The 19166-nt window shown below is 38.3% G+C and overlaps 1 protein-coding gene across 2 annotated transcripts in view; it reads right to left on the bottom strand.

The window, feature by feature from the left end:
- AKT3 (AKT serine/threonine kinase 3) overlaps positions 1–19166 on the bottom strand; it is a 215104-nt gene that overhangs the window by 8344 nt on the left and 187594 nt on the right. For both annotated transcript variants that reach the window (XM_045537212.1, XM_045537213.1), the window contains 3 exons: positions 16840–17054; positions 10266–10353; positions 1623–1725 (listed from right to left, as the gene is read on the bottom strand). In XM_045537212.1, the coding sequence (XP_045393168.1) occupies positions 1623–1725; positions 10266–10353; positions 16840–17054 (406 nt within the window). The remainder of the gene's footprint in view (positions 1–1622; positions 1726–10265; positions 10354–16839; positions 17055–19166) is intronic.

Raw genomic sequence — 19166 nt, 5'->3', positions numbered from 1 at the left:
GCGAGATCCTTCCTCTCGGAGCTACAGTACGTTCTTGTGGCAGAAACAAGATGGTAAACAAAGAAACGACACCTGGGCTCGAATCCGAGGAATAAGAGCGAGCCATTCATGCAGGTACCTGCGAAGAAGACCCTCCTAGGCAGAGAGAGGAGGAAACGCACCCAGTCCCCGGGCACGGGGAAGCCTGGTGTGTTCAAGGCACGGCTGGACACGGGGACGGGGACAGCGGGGGAAGACGGAGCAGGAAGAAGCCAGAGAGGCGGAAGGGCCCGGGTCCGACGGGGCTGTGCCAGCCGGTGTGAGCACTGTGGGTTGACAGTGCAATGGAAGCCACTGGAAGCTTTTAAGCAGAGGAATGACAGGGTCTGATTCCAATTAGGGTTATCACCAAATGGCGGGCATGGTGGGGACTGCTCGCGGGCCGCTCCAACACCTCGCTGCTGTCACAGCGGCTCGGCCAGTCACAGTCCTAACAGACGGTCCACGCGGGGGCCGGAGGTCAAGGCTGGTGCCCACCGTTCCCACCACCCAGCCCTTAGCGACTTGCCCACGACTCCACGGGCTTTCTGTTGACTCTCAGTGGTTCTAAAGTGCCAGCGGTGGCACAAGACAGAGGGGACGCTCGCTGCCCCCCACAGTGGACACGCTGTGAGTGGCCCACTCAGCCCAGCGATATCTCACAGCTAGCCGGGGCGTCCGCCAAGCTGCGAGCCTGCCCCGGGCCGGGCCGAGGGGGACACTAAGTGCAGGACCTCGCGCGACCTTAACCCCTCTCTGGGCTTCAGTTTCGTCACTTATGGAATGAACGTTAGGAGGCTCTTAACTTCTTGCCAATTTAAAGGAAGAAAATGCATATATGCACACATAATCATATGTCTAATTTCAGGGTATTGCAGTCCCTTTGCTACCAGGCCATGAAGCCCAGATTGACGTTTTGTCCCAGATGACTCCTGCTTTGCCATCAACTAACATCTGTTGACGGCCACCACAGCCGGAATCTCACTTAACTCCCCCCTTCCCTCTCAGGGACCCTCAGTGTCCACGAGCACCGTCAGCTACCTGCCTTTTAGAGAGAGATGGGAAGAGAGGAAATGTAGGAAAGGAAATAAAGGAAAAAAAAAAAAAGAGAGAGAAAAACTAACATGACACTGTTGTGTCAACCAAAAGATGTGTGACTTGGAGAATTCTTTAAGGTATCCGAATATTGTCCCAAACTGAATCTCATCCTCCTTCCTAAATTAATGACAACAGATGCAGACCTTGGTCAGCATGAGAATGTCTCCCAGACCTTGATCATTCATATCATTACCTTCATAATTTTGCTAATTCTGGGCTCCTACTTACTTAATAGCTTTAAAATTCACTGTTGCAGAACAGTAAAGAAATAAATGCTAGTCTGTAATTTCATCTCAAATTTCTCTCTATAATTTTTCTTACCCAGAAAAGCTTTCTCGCAGCTACCTGTCTTTTGATATTTCCTACATTGGAAACTCTGCATTTTAAAATGGAATGGAATAAAGTCACTGTAGAATTTGATCTTGAAAGTATGAAATTACTTTCAAAAAAGACTGTTTTCTTCAGCCATATTAGAATGTCATCAACTGCCTTCTAGGTGTACTTACATTTTTCAGGCGGTGTTATTGTGATGGTCTGAGCTGTGAATTCTTCATCAAAATACCTGGTGTCTGTTTCAGATGTTACTTGAGGCTTAAAAGGAGGTACAAGCTGTGAGAAGAAAGAAAAAGAATTACGTTAACTGATTTCAATTTAGGAACGTTCATTTTTAGGACAAAACTAGAGAACAAGGAACTAAATGAACAGTACGGAAATCTCCAATGCTGAGTCACCGTGTGAGGTGTGTGTGGTATTTGGCGTCCCAGTCAACGGTCTGAACACAACGTGGTCCTTAGTTGCTCTGGGTAAAATTTGATAGATCACATGAAACAGCAGAGGAGAATCACAGAACAGGGCAGGGGGGAGATATTTAAAAATCTGTCCTATCTTTTTCCCAATAACAAACGTACATGCAAAACCCTATGCATGGAAAGCACTGTGACAAGATGTCCTAGTGCCTCGCTGAAGAGGTTATTGTTAAAAATACAACTTAATAATAAAGGTATTCTCTAGGTCACGGATAGATGCTGCCTTGATGCTTTGCAGAGAACTCTGCTTATTTGAGACAGGCATTAATACCTGCCCCTCCCCTGGAACAGGGATTCGTAGCAGCCTCTGAAGTTACGTGCAAAATTTTGTCCACAGCTTTCACCGGATCTTCAAAAGAGGTTAAGAGTAACTGCTCCAGGATTGGCAGGGCTGGACTCATGCATGCGGGTCCCGCCTTGGGCGTGGGGTGGGAGGGGTGCTGGGGTGCTGCAGACTGAGCCCCCTGAACCTCCTCCGCCGGGAGGGAGCGGGTGCGGGGAAGGTGCTTCTCAGGGCCCAGGCCCAGGGCCGGGACACAGAGCACACGCTCTGAGGAGTATCAGTCGAACGGGAGATGCCGCTTTTGGAATGCAATTCCCACAGGGATAAGAAGTGGAAAACAGAATGACAGAAATTAGCATGTTTTATAAAAATTTTTACAGAAACAGAAACACGCAATTGGCTTTAGATCAATACATTTCTCCACTCTTACGGTCACCAAATTATGTTAAATAATAAAGGCAAAAATCTTTAAATTATTGTCTAGACGCACTCCATTTTTAAAAGCCAGGGAATGAGCAGAGTTAAATGCATGTTGTCAAAATAAAGGAACACAGAGCAGTTTGCAGCACCTGACACAAAGCATTTCCAATCTCCCTTTATCGTTCCTTCTGTTTGTCCCCAGTACACAGCTACTCTGAGGTCTCCATTACTAGCAAATACTCCTTTGGAGATGAACCAAGTCTAAGTTCCATTTATCAGCTGAGAATGGCTGCTAAAGAACAATATGGCTCCCTCTCGGCCTCTTTAATCCCCTACCTGGAGCAAGTTCCTCTGCCAGCGGTGAGGAGAAACCTCTAGCTGCTGTTAGGGTCACTGGACATAAGCAGCCACTCCCCCGGGGGGACTCCTCCCTCTTCCACTCAGGGTCAGGCTGTTCCTTCGCCGGCATCACGCACGTGCACACAGAACACCCCAGGTGACACAGCCGGGAACAGTCGTGGTTTCCCTTTTAGGAAACTTAGGGGGTAATTTCCTTCCTACCTGGCAGGAAATTGGGAAACTGGTTGGGATGTTGGGATTTTCCTTCTGACTCACTAGTCTACAGATGTTCACAAAATGGGTCTTCATTTTTCCAATCAAAAGTTAACCACAAGAAATTCCTTTGGCCCAAATGGGCTTCTCTTGGGCACTGGGAGGAGGGTTTGCTCACTTCGGCCCTTGTCATCCGCTTCCAGAAATTTAACTCTGCCTTCAAGTTAGGGGGAAACCCCTGTCCTTGCAGATGAGACAGACGGTGGTCATCTGTAACTTCAAAAAACTGAAACATATCTTAAAGCAGTTTTCAAAAGATTACAGGTGAGCTTAAAATAGTCTCTGTTTCAAAGGTCACTTTATTACCAAGGTCTTTCGTGACCTTCCTGCATCAAACAGTTTCCCTCCCCCATCACCTTCCATTCTCACACTGTTTTCCTTCAAAGACTTTTCAACATCTGATTCACAGACACGTACGCATACTCAGACATGTAACACACATGTATTTGTTTACTGTCACCATCATTATACCTCACCCCCAATATAAGTTCCATGGGGGCAAGGACTTTTTTCAAAAATAGAGTTTTTTATTAAGAGATAGGGTCTCACTCTGTCACCCAGGCTAGAGAGTTCAGTGGTGTGAGCACAACAACTCACCCTGACCTCAAACACCTGGGGCTCAAATGATCCTCCTGCCACAGCCTCCCGAGTAGCTGGGACTGCAGGCATGCAACTTACTGCTGTTACAGTCACTTTGTTGTGCTGCCAAATATTGTTCATTCTACCTAACTAGATTTCTGCACCTGTTAGCCACCCCCCATCTTCAGTTTTTGTAATGTGGTATCATTCTCTAAATATGATTTGTGTGTCTGTATTTCTGAGATTTATCACTCTTGATATATATTAATCCGAGTTATTTTTTACTCTTGAATAGTATTCTACTGTAAGACAGAGAAAAAATTTTGCATTTAATCTATATTATCATTTTGAGTAGTACACCACCATCCTAACAATCTTAAGTATCCAGTCCATAAACATGAGATGTCTTTTCATTTATTTATGTCCTAATTTCTTTCAGCAATGTTTTGTATAGTCTACAGCGTACAAATCTTATGCTTCTTTGGTTAAATTTATTCTTAAACATTTTATTCTTTTTGATGCTATTAATATTTTAAATGCAATTGTTTTTCTTACGTTCCTTTTTGGAGTGTTTATAGCTAATATACAGAAATACAATGTATTTTCTATGTTGATTTCACATTCTACAACTTTCCTGAATTTATTAGCTCTAAGAGTTCTGTGTGTGTGTGTTGCCTTAAAATCTGTGGTTATTTCTACCTCTGTGTTGGCATATATGAATCAAAATATTGGAACATAGATATTTGCAATAAAAATTGTCAGCACTATTAAGTGCTTATATTTGCCACAGAGAGTAATCCCCTGGTATAATTTTTACTTCTTTGAAACATGAGAGAGTAGCCAGGCTTAGGTGGGGATTCCGGTTTGTTGAATACTGGCTTCATGCTTTGTGTGTATTTGCATGTTTTGGAAAAGCAGGAGTATACAAAGAGGATTTCTAACTAATAGATATATGGCATATACATATTATTACTTTATATGCTAAGCTTTACAATACCAGTGAATCCTTCTTGACATAAAACCAGAAACTAAAATTCCTGTATTTCATTTTTACAAAACCACACAGCAGTAATTGAAGTTCATACTATTAACCTTGATCCTATAAAAAATACACCAACAGACCCAAGGCATGTGCCACATTAATACACAACTATTGTTTCATAAATTGAACCTGCAAATATGAATATTTTAGCTATAACAAACATTAAATGTTCAATTAGTACATCTGCTTTCCCTGTAGGAATTTTGAAGGGCTTGTTAACACATGATATGAGTGATTTGCACTGGTTTACAAGTAATCCCCAGAAATTTGAACTCATTTTTCCTTGATACATTTTCTCATTTAAAAAGACCTTCACAAGCACCCGTCGTTCCACTGGCTGTAGGTGTGTGGACAGGTGATGCTACTCATTTGCCTGAAGGTGGGCCCCTGCTACGTAGGGCAAAAAAAACCTTAAATTAGAATTCCACAGTCCTACTGCCGTGAAGAAGCAGAGGACAGAATCTGGACAAGCACAGCAGCTTTAATACCAGAAAAGAGAATGCCCGAGACAGGGAGCCCTAAATCCTACACCTAAAGTCTGCCCAGATCTCGGCTGACTCCTGGACCACCCACGCACAGGGCAGACGCCAGAGCCCTGGTGAAGGCTAAATAAACTGACCGGAAACTTTAACCCACTGGGGAGAAGACAGAGTTTGCAGGTGGAGTTCACCCATGATAACTTGCCTGCTAAAACAAAACCATGTAATATTCTTTGCTGTAACTTAACCGAATTCAGAGGCACAACAACGTATCTGTCACAATATCCAGGACATGTTCCAAAATGACTCAGAATTAAAAAATAAAATAAAATAAAAAGGGAGAGAGTCCATGCACCTGAAAAAGAGACCCATGGTCACTGATGCCGGGATGGGCTGATGCTGGAATTTGCAGATGAGGATTTTAAAGCAGCTTTGTAACTGCGATCCGTGATGCAAAGTAAAACATGTTCATAATGAGAAGAACAGGTGAGAAGGCTCGGCAGGGGAACAGAAACTATTAATAAAAGGACCAAATGGAAAATCTAAAATGGAAAAAAATATATTTGAAACAAGAAATTCACCGTATGGGTTTACAGCCGATTGGAGATTATATACAAGAGTCAGTAAACCTGAAGATACAGCAGTAGAGATTATCGGATCTGAGTGTCATGGAAAAAAGGAGAACTTCAAGGGAGCTGTGGGACGGTATCTAAGGCTAACGTACATGTACTTGGAATTACAGAAGGAGAGGAGTCCGACAATAAGGTGGAAAATACAGTTCAAGAAATAATGGCTAAAAATTTTCCAAAGTTAATAAAGGATATGAAGGCAACTCAAAAAGCTCGGAGAACCCCAAGAAGAATAATGACAAAGAAGATCTCACCTACACACACTTTATAGTCGAGAGGCTGAAAACCAAAGTCTGCCGGGGTTCCATCAGACAAGCAAAACTGCGTGTGTGTGTGTGTGTGTGTGTGTGTGAGTGTGTGTGTGAGTGTGTGTGTGTGTGTGAGTGTGTGTGTGTGAGTGTGTGTGTGTGTGTGTGTGAGTGTGTGAGTGTGTGTGTGTGAGTGTGTGAGTGTGTGTGTGTGAGTGTGTGTGTGTGTGTGTGAGTGTGTGTGTGTGTGTGTGAGTGTGTGTGTGTGAGTGTGTGTGTGTGTGAGTGTGTGTGTGAGTGTGTGTGTGAGTGTGAGTGTGAGAGTGTGTGTGTGTGACAGTGTGTGTAAAGGGGTCACACGGATGTGAACTTATTCTATTCCAATCCCCGTGGGAGCTGGCTATGCAGTCTCGGGAAGGCTGTTGACTTCAAGTTTCCCGCTGGGCCTTCGTGGCCACAGGACAGTAAGTTGAGAAGGAAAGATACGAGTAAAGTGGGGAGAGAAAAGCGAAACAGATCCCAGAAGCACAAGCTGGAGCCCACGAGGAGAGACTGAAGCACGTCAGTTCTTGCTGTCTCTGACCTGGCAGGTGTGGATGTCCTGCAACACCTGGGGACCTTCGTCACACAGCTACACACGCAGCCCGGCCAGTGGCAGGAAAGGCTAAAAGAGGATCCGGGGAGGTGGAATAGACACAGGCCTGATCCCTGCCTCACACCCACAAGCACGAATGAGCTGCGAAGTGCCTGCTGCTTCACCTCTATCCTCATCCCCCATGAGAGCCTCATACAGCAAAGGGAAATGTAGCTGAGCCTGTCAACTGCCATATCACAAAGCCACACACACAAATATCTTGAAAACAGCCAGTGAAACATAACACATACCTTAAAAGGGAATAAATACTTAAACTCACTAAACTCTCAACTCACAATTTTATATTCAGTGAAAACGTCCTTCAAGAATGAAGGCAAAATAAAGACATCGTCCCATAAGAAATTTCTTTTTGCCAGCTGCATGACAAGAAATGATACAGGAAATTCTTTAGCTGAAGGGGAATGACCCCAGAAAGAAACCTGGATCTTCAAGTAGAAGAATTCTGAAATTACACAGCGGTGATGGTTGTACAAGTCTGCAAATATCCTAAAAACCACTGAGGTGTATACTTTAAAGGGTGAATTGTATCTCAGTAAAAGATTAATTTAAAAAAGAAGAGCATTGGAAATGGTAAATATGTGGGAAAAGAATGAATACTGAAAGTCCTAAGTTGGAATCTGGGACAGAGATGAAGATTAATCTTCAAATAGAAACACAGATGTTTAATGAATAAACTGAAAGACTTAAAATTAATATAGTAAGGTCTAGAAGATTCACTCAGGCCCTTTCAGAGGAGATATTATTTCATTGAGGCCTCTCTGCATGTGATAGGCTATTACATATTTAATCAGTTGTCCTCCCACGGAAATGAGTATCAACCAAGTGACCAAAATAAACTATCAAGTACCCAAATCACTCTCTAGAAGCAACTTTTTTCTTCTTTTCTGAGGGAAATCTCTGAGAAACCAGTAGAAATGTAGTAAGTATTGAGATCCATCTCAAAAGAAGCCAAAAATTCCAAGTCAACCACCACTAAATGCTTCTTGCTCTTCAACTGTTTTATGTTGTTTTATAATTAGTATATAATTATGTTTTACAAGGGTTATTATTTGTTTCTCCTTGAGGAACAAAGCTTCGTCAGCACTAAGTGGGCCTCTGCGGTCTCCCTCAGGTGGGCCCTTTATAGGTCCCCAGGTGGGTTTCTCCCAGCCCCGACACCTCTCCCTACGTAAGGCCGTCATCTCCTCAAGCTTCTGCCATCAACCACACATTTTCCTCCCACTCTGAGAAAGAAGGCAGGACTCCTAACATAAAGAAAGGGCCCTCAGGCACAAACTGCCCTAACTTCCTGCCCAAATGGCTACAAATACGTTTGCTTTGGGGAACATCTTCTTTCTTTCCAATCGATGTCACTACAAGGGTACCCACCTCTGATCTTGCTTTTTTCCTACATTTATTGACCTTACATCTTACTATCGATATGTTTTAATTGTAACTATTACTTTTTTCTATGTATCTCCACTTTCATACTCCTCACTGGATCTTTACCCTAAGTATATAAGCAAAACAAACAAATATCACCCATTCTAAAGTCTGTGTCCATCTCAACTATTCTTTTTTTTCCTCTTCAATTTTCTTGAGTAGTCTAAGGCTTGGTGTTTCCATTTCTTTTACCTTTGACTTGACTTAAAAATAAAAAAAAAAACTATTTTAAGCATTAAGAATAGAAAATATAAAAAAGACAACCAGACCTAACTCATCTTAACATTGTGCCATATGTACTTTCAAACTTTTGTTTTTCTAAGATATAAACTTGATATAGCTAAATATCTATTCCTTTCCCCCTCACTAATGTTCAACCATTTTCAACCTGTGAGAATGACAATTATGTAAGATTCAAGCAAATATTGTCCTGGAGTTACTTTGTATGATTTGCATGCAAGTTTTTACATTTTCCTCCCACATATGTGGTCATAAATTTAATGGTTTCTTTAGTTTATTGTGTTTTTAAAAAGTTTTTTAGTTATTATGGGTACATAATGGTTGTATATCTTTACAGGGTACATGTGATATTTTGATACATGCACACAATGTGAATTAATCAAATCAGTGTAACTGCAGTATCCATCAGCTCAGACATTTATTACTTCTTTGTGTTAGGAATATTCCAATACTACTCTTTCAGTTATTTTAAAGTATACGCTAACTTATTGTTGATTATAGTCATTTTGTTGTGCCATCAAATATTGTTCATTCTAACTGTCTGACTATATTTTTGCATCCATTAGCCACCCCTCATTTTCAGTTTTTGTAATGTGGTATCATTCTCTAAATATCCTTAGTAACCTGTTTCTGTGTTTATATTTCTGAGATTTATCACTCTTGATCTACATAAATCCAAGTTATTCATTTTTTACTGTTGAATAGTATTCCACTGTAAGACCGAGAAAAAATTTTGCATTTAATATCTATATTATCATTTTGAGTAGTACCACCATCCTAACAATCTTAAGTATCCGGTCCATAACCATGAGATGTCTTTGCATTTATTTATGTCTTTTGACGGTTTTGATCTAGCAATCCCACTACTGGGTATCTTGCTTTGGGATACTCTTTTCCTTAGGGTATTAACGGAAAAGAAACCAATATATGAAAAAGATACCTGCACTCATGTTTATCACATCACTATCCACAATAGCAAAGACATGGAATCAATCTAAGTGTCCATCAATGGAGGAGCGGATAAACAAAAGTGGTACATTTACACGAGGGAATACCATTCAGCCATTAAAAAGAATGAAATCAGGTCTTTTGCAGCAATGTGGAAGGAACTGAAGGCCATTATCTTAAGTGAAACAAGCCAGGCACAGACAGTCAAATGTTGCCTGTCCTCACTTGCAAGTGGGTGCCAAAAAAATGTGTACATGTGGACACAGAGAGCAGGACAGACAATGAAGATTCACAAAGGTAAAGGGGTGCGGGGGTGGAGGACGAGAAATTAGTTAATGAGTACAATATATGGTATTTGGGTGACATATTTCCTAAAAGCCTTGACCACTAAACAATCTATACAATAAAATGGCACATGTACCCCATAAATTTGCACATAAATAAAAATAAAAGATAAAAATTATGATTTTTTTCACTAGATTCCCTAAATAAAAGCATAATATTGGGTGTCTTTTTTTTTTCAATTAAAGAAGACAAACTAACAAATTATTATGGAAAAAAATAAATTTTTTGATCATGTTGAATAAAATTTCAAGACGAATTTGGAGAGTCAAGATTATACACAAAATTTTGTGTCCAGAAGTTCAATAATCACATAAATGTCACAGTAAAATGGAAAATATCATTACATCATTAAATTTTATTCATGTTAAAATTGTTTTGCCATAAATTCCTTTTAGCAGAGTAGCCAAAATGTATACATATTATCCCATAAAGATATCCTACCTTTTTATCATATACATCTTGCCAGTTTATTCCAGAAAAGAAACTGTGTCTCATAATTTCTTTTGCATCATCTGGTCCTCCACCAAGGCTATGAGGACAGAAATAAAATTAAATGAGTATAAAACATTTACCCAAAGCATAACAAAAAAATGTTTTTGTCAAAGTATAATTTTCTAAGTAATACATAGTTCTTCAGATAAATAGCCATAAACACAAAAAGCTTTTCTGTAAGATCTAATTTTCCCAGTATGCTAGTAGTAAGAACTAGCTTCAGAACAGCAGTATTTGGAAAAGATCAGAGACTTTGGAGACAGACCTGGAAGAGATACTTAGAAGATGTGTGAAAAAAAAAATGGCTTAACCTCAGTTTGCTAATCTGTAGAGTGGGGACACTACTTGACTGGTGAGTTATTGCAAGGGATAGAAATAACACAGGCAAGTGCCTAGCACAATAAATGGTAAATATTATCATTGTCAATTCTCTCTTTTTAATTTTTTTTATTTTTATTTTTTAGAGGCAGGGGTTTGCTCAGTCACCCAGGCTAGTGTGCAGTGGCATGATCATAGCTCACTATAATCCTGAATTCCTGGGCTCAAGCGACCCTCCCACCTCAGCCTCCCAGTAGCTAGGACCACAGGTGCACATCACCATGGCTGGTGCCCATCTGGGAGTCCCACATGTCCTTTTCCTTTTTCTCTAAGTCCTGCACCAAATGAGTCAGGAAGCAGGGCACACAGCATTGCTTTGAATGTGATTATGCATCATAAACTTAACATCAGAATGCAAATGAAGCTGTTTTGATTTTGATGTTTCTTTAAAACCCTTCCTCTGTCCACCCTACCTGCCCCCCCAATAGCTAAAGTCTCTTATGAAACAGAGAAGAGTTGTTGATGTCTAACTTCTTCCATTAAATTGATAAGTACTGACCTCCTGATAATTTAAGTGGTTACTATCTACTGCTGTAAAGTTTTCTATAATTTGTAAACTTTTCCCCCAAAATAGTAGATATCTAAAATCCTTGTACATCTGATTCTTTCATATTCCATTGATCAGCACACAGTGTGGCTTTTATTTAGAATAAAAAAAATTTGAAATGGGGAAAAAAAAAGAGGAAAGAAAGATGAAAAGAAAGTAAAGTAAACCTATTTAAATCTGTATTTAACATAGCAACCTTTATTTGAACTTGTTCATGGTTAGAAACGATGTGTGCCAGTAAAAGCTCAACAAACAGCTCTCTGGGGGAGATCGTGTGTGTGTGTGTCTGTGTGTGTGTGTGTGTGTGTGTGTGTAAGTTTGTTGTAAGTTTTACTAATCTAAAGGATGTGAAGCATAACATTTACAAATATACAATATTCTCTTTTGTAAATTAGCCAAGTGATTCCCAGAGAAAACTTAAGTTTTGCTGAACTTCAAAGCTGCCTATGTATGCAAATGACTTACAATTTTTTCTGACATGAATATTGGTTGACATTTTTGTTCACGTTAAAGTCAAAGATGAAAGTGATACAACAGAGACATACATCTGAACTTCATTTGACAGTTATGTGACTTCTTCGCTGAATGGTTAATAGTTTTGGAAAAATGAAATATTTACTCCATTTTTTGCGCTATTTACAATGTAATGGATGCAGACAACAAACTTTTAAATTTAATCTACATTATTAACATTTTCTCCATCACTGTCTTAAGTCTAAACAATCAAAAAAATGTTAAGTCAAACCCTAACATAATATTTGCCAATTTTGGTAGTATACTCCCACCATGGCCAATTTCAAGCTACCAGTACGATGTCCCTCAACATAGAAGTAACATGCACAGTAGCAAACCATTATATGTTATTTCCATACAGATACAACAGACATAAATAACCTCAAAAACCCACATAATGGTAAAGCATAACAAAATTATTAGGGAGTGATGAGTTCTGAGTATTTATTACCTTTGCTTGCCCTATTCTTGATTGAATTTGTAAATTTATATTAAATTTTTAATAATGACTATATTAAACAACCATCTCACAAAGTTGCTGAAAATTTAACATCTGGTTCTTGTGAGCTGGTTATGTGCCAATTCCAACACATCACTGGGTGGGAAGAAAACCAAGTAGGTCACAGAAAACAAATACAGATGCTCATAGACTTAACAACAGGCTTACCTCCAGATAAACCCATATTTGATATTTCAATTTAATATGGGTTTATTCAGACATAGCCTATGGTAACTCAAGGAGCATACTGAATACTACCATTTTCACATAATCATAAATTCAAACCAACATATATCTGGGACCATCTATAATGTCTGTAAGTGTATACATATATAATTTTTTTTTTTTAAGAGATGGGGTTTTGCTCTGTCACCCAGGCAGGAATACAGTGGTGCATTCATAATTCACTGCAGCTTCAGACCACTCCTGGGCTCAAGCGATCCTCCTGCCTCAGCCTCCTGAGTAGCTAGGACTACAGGCACATGCCACCATGCCTGGCTTGTAATTATACCATTCTAATGAATTCTGATTATCAGGTATAAGAAACACATGATTTGAGAAGGACACAGGATCCTCTGACACATTGTCAGAAAGGAAAATAAAACAATTAGCTGATACCTGAACATCTTTAGTGATGATAAATGGTTCCTACCACTGGGTCTCCTATCCCCAGATCCACAGAAAATTCTCTAAATGAACCACATCCCAGAGAAGGGACTTCAAGATTGGATCAGATCACAACAGCAATGCTGGATGCTTGCATTTGGGAGCCTGAGATTGGAAGTTCTGTATTTAGTGAAGCCTCAGGACTCCAATCCCTGCCCTCACTCTTTCTCACTCTATTTCAAGTTGCGTACATCTCTCTCCCAGGAGACTGCAAACTCCTTTGAGGGCAGAGATCAGTACTGGAAACCAGAAACTCAAAAGCATCAAAAACACGTTTCTGAAAAGAATTTAATATTTCAAAGTATGCATCAAAGTAGTCTGCATGAGAAAAATCAGAACTCCATGGTATTTTCTTACACTTATGTTATAGTTTATTTCAATACTGTTTTCATTTGAATTGTACTTGAGATTACATATGAGGCAGGAGTTGGAATGAAGAATCATAATCATTTTGTAAATAAAAGGTTTTAATCCAGCTTTGGTTACTCATTTTCATGTAACCCCTCAAGTTCTCTAGCAATAGCTTGGCTTTGGACATAGCCAGCATTTATTCTATATTTATCAAATATATATAAAACTAAAATATCAGCCATGACTACTATGCAAAGTCTAAGAATACAATCTTAGACTGCCATTTTAGAAGCTGGGAGAAATTCTTTAACACAAGCTTCCTCAGAGTGTGAAACTGTCAAAAATTTCAATGTCAATGACTGTCTAATGTACAATTTAAGACTTCAAAATAATAACAAAATATGCTTTGAACTGAGATATTTATGTCTAGAGTACTAAACTCCAGTATCAGAATGCCAAAGTAAATCCTCAGTTACTAGGAATTCTTTACTATTAGGAACAGCACAGAATTCCTATTTTCCTAGCGTTACTGAATGTAAACCAGGTCATGCTTTTCCTATAAACGCTCCACAGGAGTATAAAGGAAGGACTAACAGAATGATTATAAAGTAACAGAGAGTAAGAAATGAAAACAAAATGATAGTTGACCCTTTGACAGAACTGACAGCAATTCAATAAAGGATACCAGCAAAATTCAGGCAGTGGTTATAATAGCCGAATAGAAAAAATAAGAGATATATTATAATGCTATCCTTGATTATGTTTCCAAAGACTTTTCAGGGTCCTTTGTTGGTTTTTCTTCTTCCTACCTCTTAAATTAGTAAATATAATGTTTCCCAGGTTCCTGTCCTAGGCCTTCGTCTCTTCATACTCTACCTTCGCCACCACTGTCCTGGCTCTATGTCCCAGATGGCTATGGCTCCCAATCCATACATTGAGATCCCGTGTTTCTAACGACACTAGTATTATTACTTCCAGTTGCTTACTTGACATTTCCATTTTGGTTATCTATAGAAACCTCAGACTCAATATATCCAACGTTAATATCCACATCGAGCCCCCCCGTTACGTTGCTCATATTCCCTGTTAGTAATCCCCCATTCTTTAATCCAGTCACCCTCGCTGGAAACCTCAGGGGCATCCCTGACTCCACCTACTTCCTCACCATTTCTATTTAATCATTTACAAAGCTCTACTTACAGCTTGCTCACCAATGCCTTGGGAAGGACCCTTCTCTTACCTGGACAATTCCAATAAACATTCTTAATTGCTCTGCTTGCCTGCTCCTGGCTCTTTTGCTCTTCTAATCTGTCCACGACAAAGCTGCCAGAGTTACCTTCTCACAACACAAATCTGATTCTACCATCTCTTGCTTTAAATGTTCATCCCCTTCTGACCAACAATTAAATATTTTCTAAGAAACGTAAGATCCTTACAATCCAACAGGTCATCTTTCATTCCCCAATGTTACCCAACTCATATTCTACACTCTCGTCATTGAACTTCTCAAATACCACGTTCATCTGCCATTTTAGCTGTATTTTACATGTAAATTTCTCTGAGTGCCACTGCAAACTCCAACTCCTTTATGAGCCAACTCGAGTCCTCCAATCTCCCAGACAGGGCTAATAATTTCAACAGCACTGTGTATGCAGTGTGGCCTGAGCATCTGTGAGTAAATACATTGTGCCCCACATTGTTCTGTTAACATCTACAGCACAGATTTGTTCATCTTGTTCATCCTCACATTCCCAATATTTTAATGCAACAGTGGAGGTGCCTGGTCCATCTAGTGTAAAATAAAGTATCCGATAATTGAAAATATGCGCCTTCTTTTTGGATCAATAGCAACCTCTGGGTGAACAAACCATAAAGAGTTGTCCTATACACCAGGCCACTAACATTCTAAAAATTTACTTTACATTCGTTCAACAGTTCCTAAGTACCTACTATATGCTATCCATGGGGTAGAGTAGGCTGAAAAAAATGAATGAGACATAAACATGAAAACTCCAAGTACAATTTTGTTCTACCAGCCACTATAGAGAGGGCCACACACACAAAAATGGGTGGTCACGGTTAACCTGCAGGAATCAGAAAAGGATAAAATTCACTGCCCTTGAAACCAAGCCAAATAGTAGATCCCAAAATCAAATGAAGTGGAAGTCATAGCTCTATTTAAAGATTACCTATCACCAAGTGCTACTCACCACATGATTATAAAATAATCATATTGAATGGAACACATTTCAAAACCTGAACTGAGAAATTGTTGCACTGTAAGTAAGATAGGTAAGAAATAGGAAATAGGCATTGAGAAACTTGATTTCTACTCTTGTTCTGCATGAATTTTCTGTGAGACCTAGAATAAATCACCTAACCCTCCTGAGCCTTTGTTTTCATCTCACTCGATGGAAATGAGAATATCTACCTTCCGTACACTACAAGGCTACTGAAAAAGGGAGAAAACAGATGTGAAAATGTTCTGAAAAAATAAAACAAAATCACTTTACAAATACAAAGTAATATCTGCTACTAAGAGTACAAAATATATTTTGGAATGGTTCTTCACAAAGCAAAAAGATAGTATCCTTTTTGTTATGTTTGCTTATTTCTGCTGAAGATGAAAATCATGTTCCTTACAAATTTAAAAGCTATAAGCATGTAATGGGAACCATTTCTAAGGTAGACAAAGCTCAAATTTTAGGAGTCACTTATTCCTTCACTTATTAAACCAGTCTGTCAATAAATACACACTGAGCATCAACTATAAATAAAACATTACAACAAAACATTATGTGAGATGTTACAAAAGACTCAACAATATATGAAATAATCTAACCTCCAGGTACTTAAGAATCTAATAGACTTTCAGAGAAATACTGATACGCACAGGCACCTAGAAGGATGGATATATACACATATAAGGAACATTTAAAAATTAATAGTCATTTCATGTATGATTTATAAAATGTACGTGTGAATGAATATGTAAACATGAACAAAAAATACTGTGGCTCATTGAGCAAAGCAGCCAGGGCTACAGGACTCTTCAGGTCATAGCTATAGCTACAAAAACAGAAATACAAAATGTATGATGGTATTTTTTTTGGCCATCAACCCTTTCAGCTATGCATAGAAAAGAAAATTTTCAAATTACAAACAGTTAGTACGTTAACACAGGTTGGGGTGGGCGGAGAGCATAGAGAAACAGCTCTATTCTTTTTACAAGAAATACAAAGGCCCAGAGACTGAAAGGAAAAGGGATCCTCCCCTCCCCACAATATCAAGCAACAGGGCAATTAAGAAATTGTTCACTTATAATATAGATAATGGAACTCTCAAAATCCTTATTTGGTAAAACTACATACAGTGTCCAAGTTAGGAAAGAGTTGAGGAAATTTTAAAATGTTCTATATTATGCAGTTAAAAATAAGTCAGTTGCTCAGTGAAAAGATGTCTATACCAAATACGTTGCTTCTTGGAGTTAGTTATATTTGAATTAATTTCCATATCACAATTTTTAACCACATTCATCACTAACTCACTGAGCTCAAGCAGAAGCTTACCGTTTATTTGGATCCTTTATCAAGAGCCCTGAAAGCAATGATTTTGCATCTGAAGAGAGTGTTCGAGGGAATTTAATGTCTTCCATTAGTATTAGTTCAAAAAGTTTCTCGTGATCCTGGTTGTAGAAAGGCAACCGCCCGCACATCATTTCGTACATGACGACCCCGAGGCCCCACCAGTCCACCGCTCGGCCATAGTCGTTATCTTCTAACACCTAAAAGTGAAACCAGCAAGGAGATGATTTATTACACATTCACTTTAAAAGCATAATTCATAAAACATTCAGATTTTTACATAAAAATGAATCTTAACTTTCAAAGCCTAGGTGGTCTATTCTGAGATCTTGATATTTAAACCATAAAACATCCTAACAAAAGATATAAATCACATCCAGTATGTGGAATACTCAATATAGGATGTTATCCAGAAATGGTCAGTATACAAAAAAGGGGATAGATCGTGCAAAAAAATCCCTAGTAAATGAATGTATATAAGGATCAAGTGAAAAATATGAGCGAGCATATTTGCATATTTCTCTTAGGCCTACTTACTTTTTCATTCTGGTTCTACCAATGTGGACTTTAAGTAACAACTTAGAGCTAAGGCCATGCTGATTATGGAGTCTATAATGTGCTTTACACATTCTTGCTTTAAGAATAACTAAGTAATTGAACAGTGAAAGAGAAGAGTAAACAGCTCAATGTAATGGTTGTTAGGAAATGACAACCATCAAAATAAATTTGAAAGCTTTTGGGAGTCCCTATATACGTTTAAACTCTTTCTGGAAATATTTAATTAACGAAGTGAATATAAAGGTTTATTGTTTGAGTTGTAATCAATTTTAGTATCCAAAGCTTTAGTACCTCACAACAAAAATTTCTGTTAAACACAGCAAAAATCATGGCCTTTTTATCTCTGGATGGTATATGTCCTTAAATATGTTTCCCGAAATACATTACATGCAAAATAAATTTAGTAAGAAATGATATGAAAGTATCAGTTTGGCTATGTTAGAACAACCTGTTCAAACTGGAACGTGGTAACTTACCATTTGTCCCAGGAAAAATTTTGTCTTATCTTTTTATCAGATTCTTTCCTCATCCAATAAAATATTCTCCATCTATATGCAACTTTCAATATTTTAAATAACTATATTTGAATAATCATAAGGCTTATTTCATTTGATCCTCTCAGGTTTGGGAAAAGCAGATCAAGAAAACCATATTACATGAATTTTATCAATTAAACAAAAAACTTATAGTTGTTTACATAAAAGAAAATTTGGTAAGAACAAAGTAGTACTCACATCCCAAACTTTCTTGGTTTGAAATAATTAACTATTTTGTTGAGGATCACTCCTATATGACTTTTATTTAAAATTTCCCAATAATTTCACAGAATTGCAGATGGTATTTTTGCAGTTATCTTATGATTATCTATAAGTACTATGAAAGGGACTTTGGTAGACAGGGTATTTAAAGATGAACGATATAGTTTCAAGAAAAAATTGTGTTACTTAAAGATCTATTCAGTGTTTTGGGGATACCATAAAAGATTTTTTCATTCAATTATATCCATGTTTGTTTCATAGCTAAAGAACACTGAAAACTTCATTGGTAAGACATGAGCACAAATCTAGTTTGTATGATTTTTTCAGAAATCTTTTGTAAATCATAAACTAAGGAAAATATTTCCAGAAGAATAAATCCTGGTTTTCATCGTTAGCCAAAAAGAAAAATTTCAAATGTCTATGGCTTGCTGGAAATGAGTAATATGAGAAAAAACAGAAAATAAGAAATAACCTAAAGAAGCAGAGGGAATTCTACTTACATACATACTTAAGTTTAAAGAAATGCTGTATACATAATTTTAAAATACCAGTGACTTCTGATGATTCAAGGATCATCTATCTTTTAGGCAATTAGTAGAATGCACTATTAGTGGGGCCTTTATCTGACACGGGATTTTACCTAATAACAAAAAATTTTTAAATCTAAGAACCTTTAACTGCATTCCTACAACACCAACAAAACAGTGGGATACACGAAAAGGAGCCAAATGTGGTTTTTAACCTCTTTTTTCATAAAACCATAAAAAGCATAAAAGCTGGATTAACTGCCTCCTGAACCCACATTTCACCAGCCGGGTTCTCATCCCCAGCTGGCAAAACTGGCAATCCTTTATTTTTGTTTAAATACCTGGTTTGCAGCCAGAAGGGAAAGTGAGTACATAAAAAGAGGATTTTTATTTTTGAAGAGAAATAAGCAAGTGAAAAACTGCATTGTAAAAAAATCTGTTTGATAAAATAAAATATATTTTATTTAGC

The sequence above is a fragment of the Lemur catta genome, chromosome 25 (assembly GCF_020740605.2).
Source record: "Lemur catta isolate mLemCat1 chromosome 25, mLemCat1.pri, whole genome shotgun sequence".
NCBI classification, from domain to species: domain Eukaryota; kingdom Metazoa; phylum Chordata; class Mammalia; order Primates; family Lemuridae; genus Lemur; species Lemur catta.
This window is presented reverse-complemented; position numbering and strand designations above follow the sequence as displayed.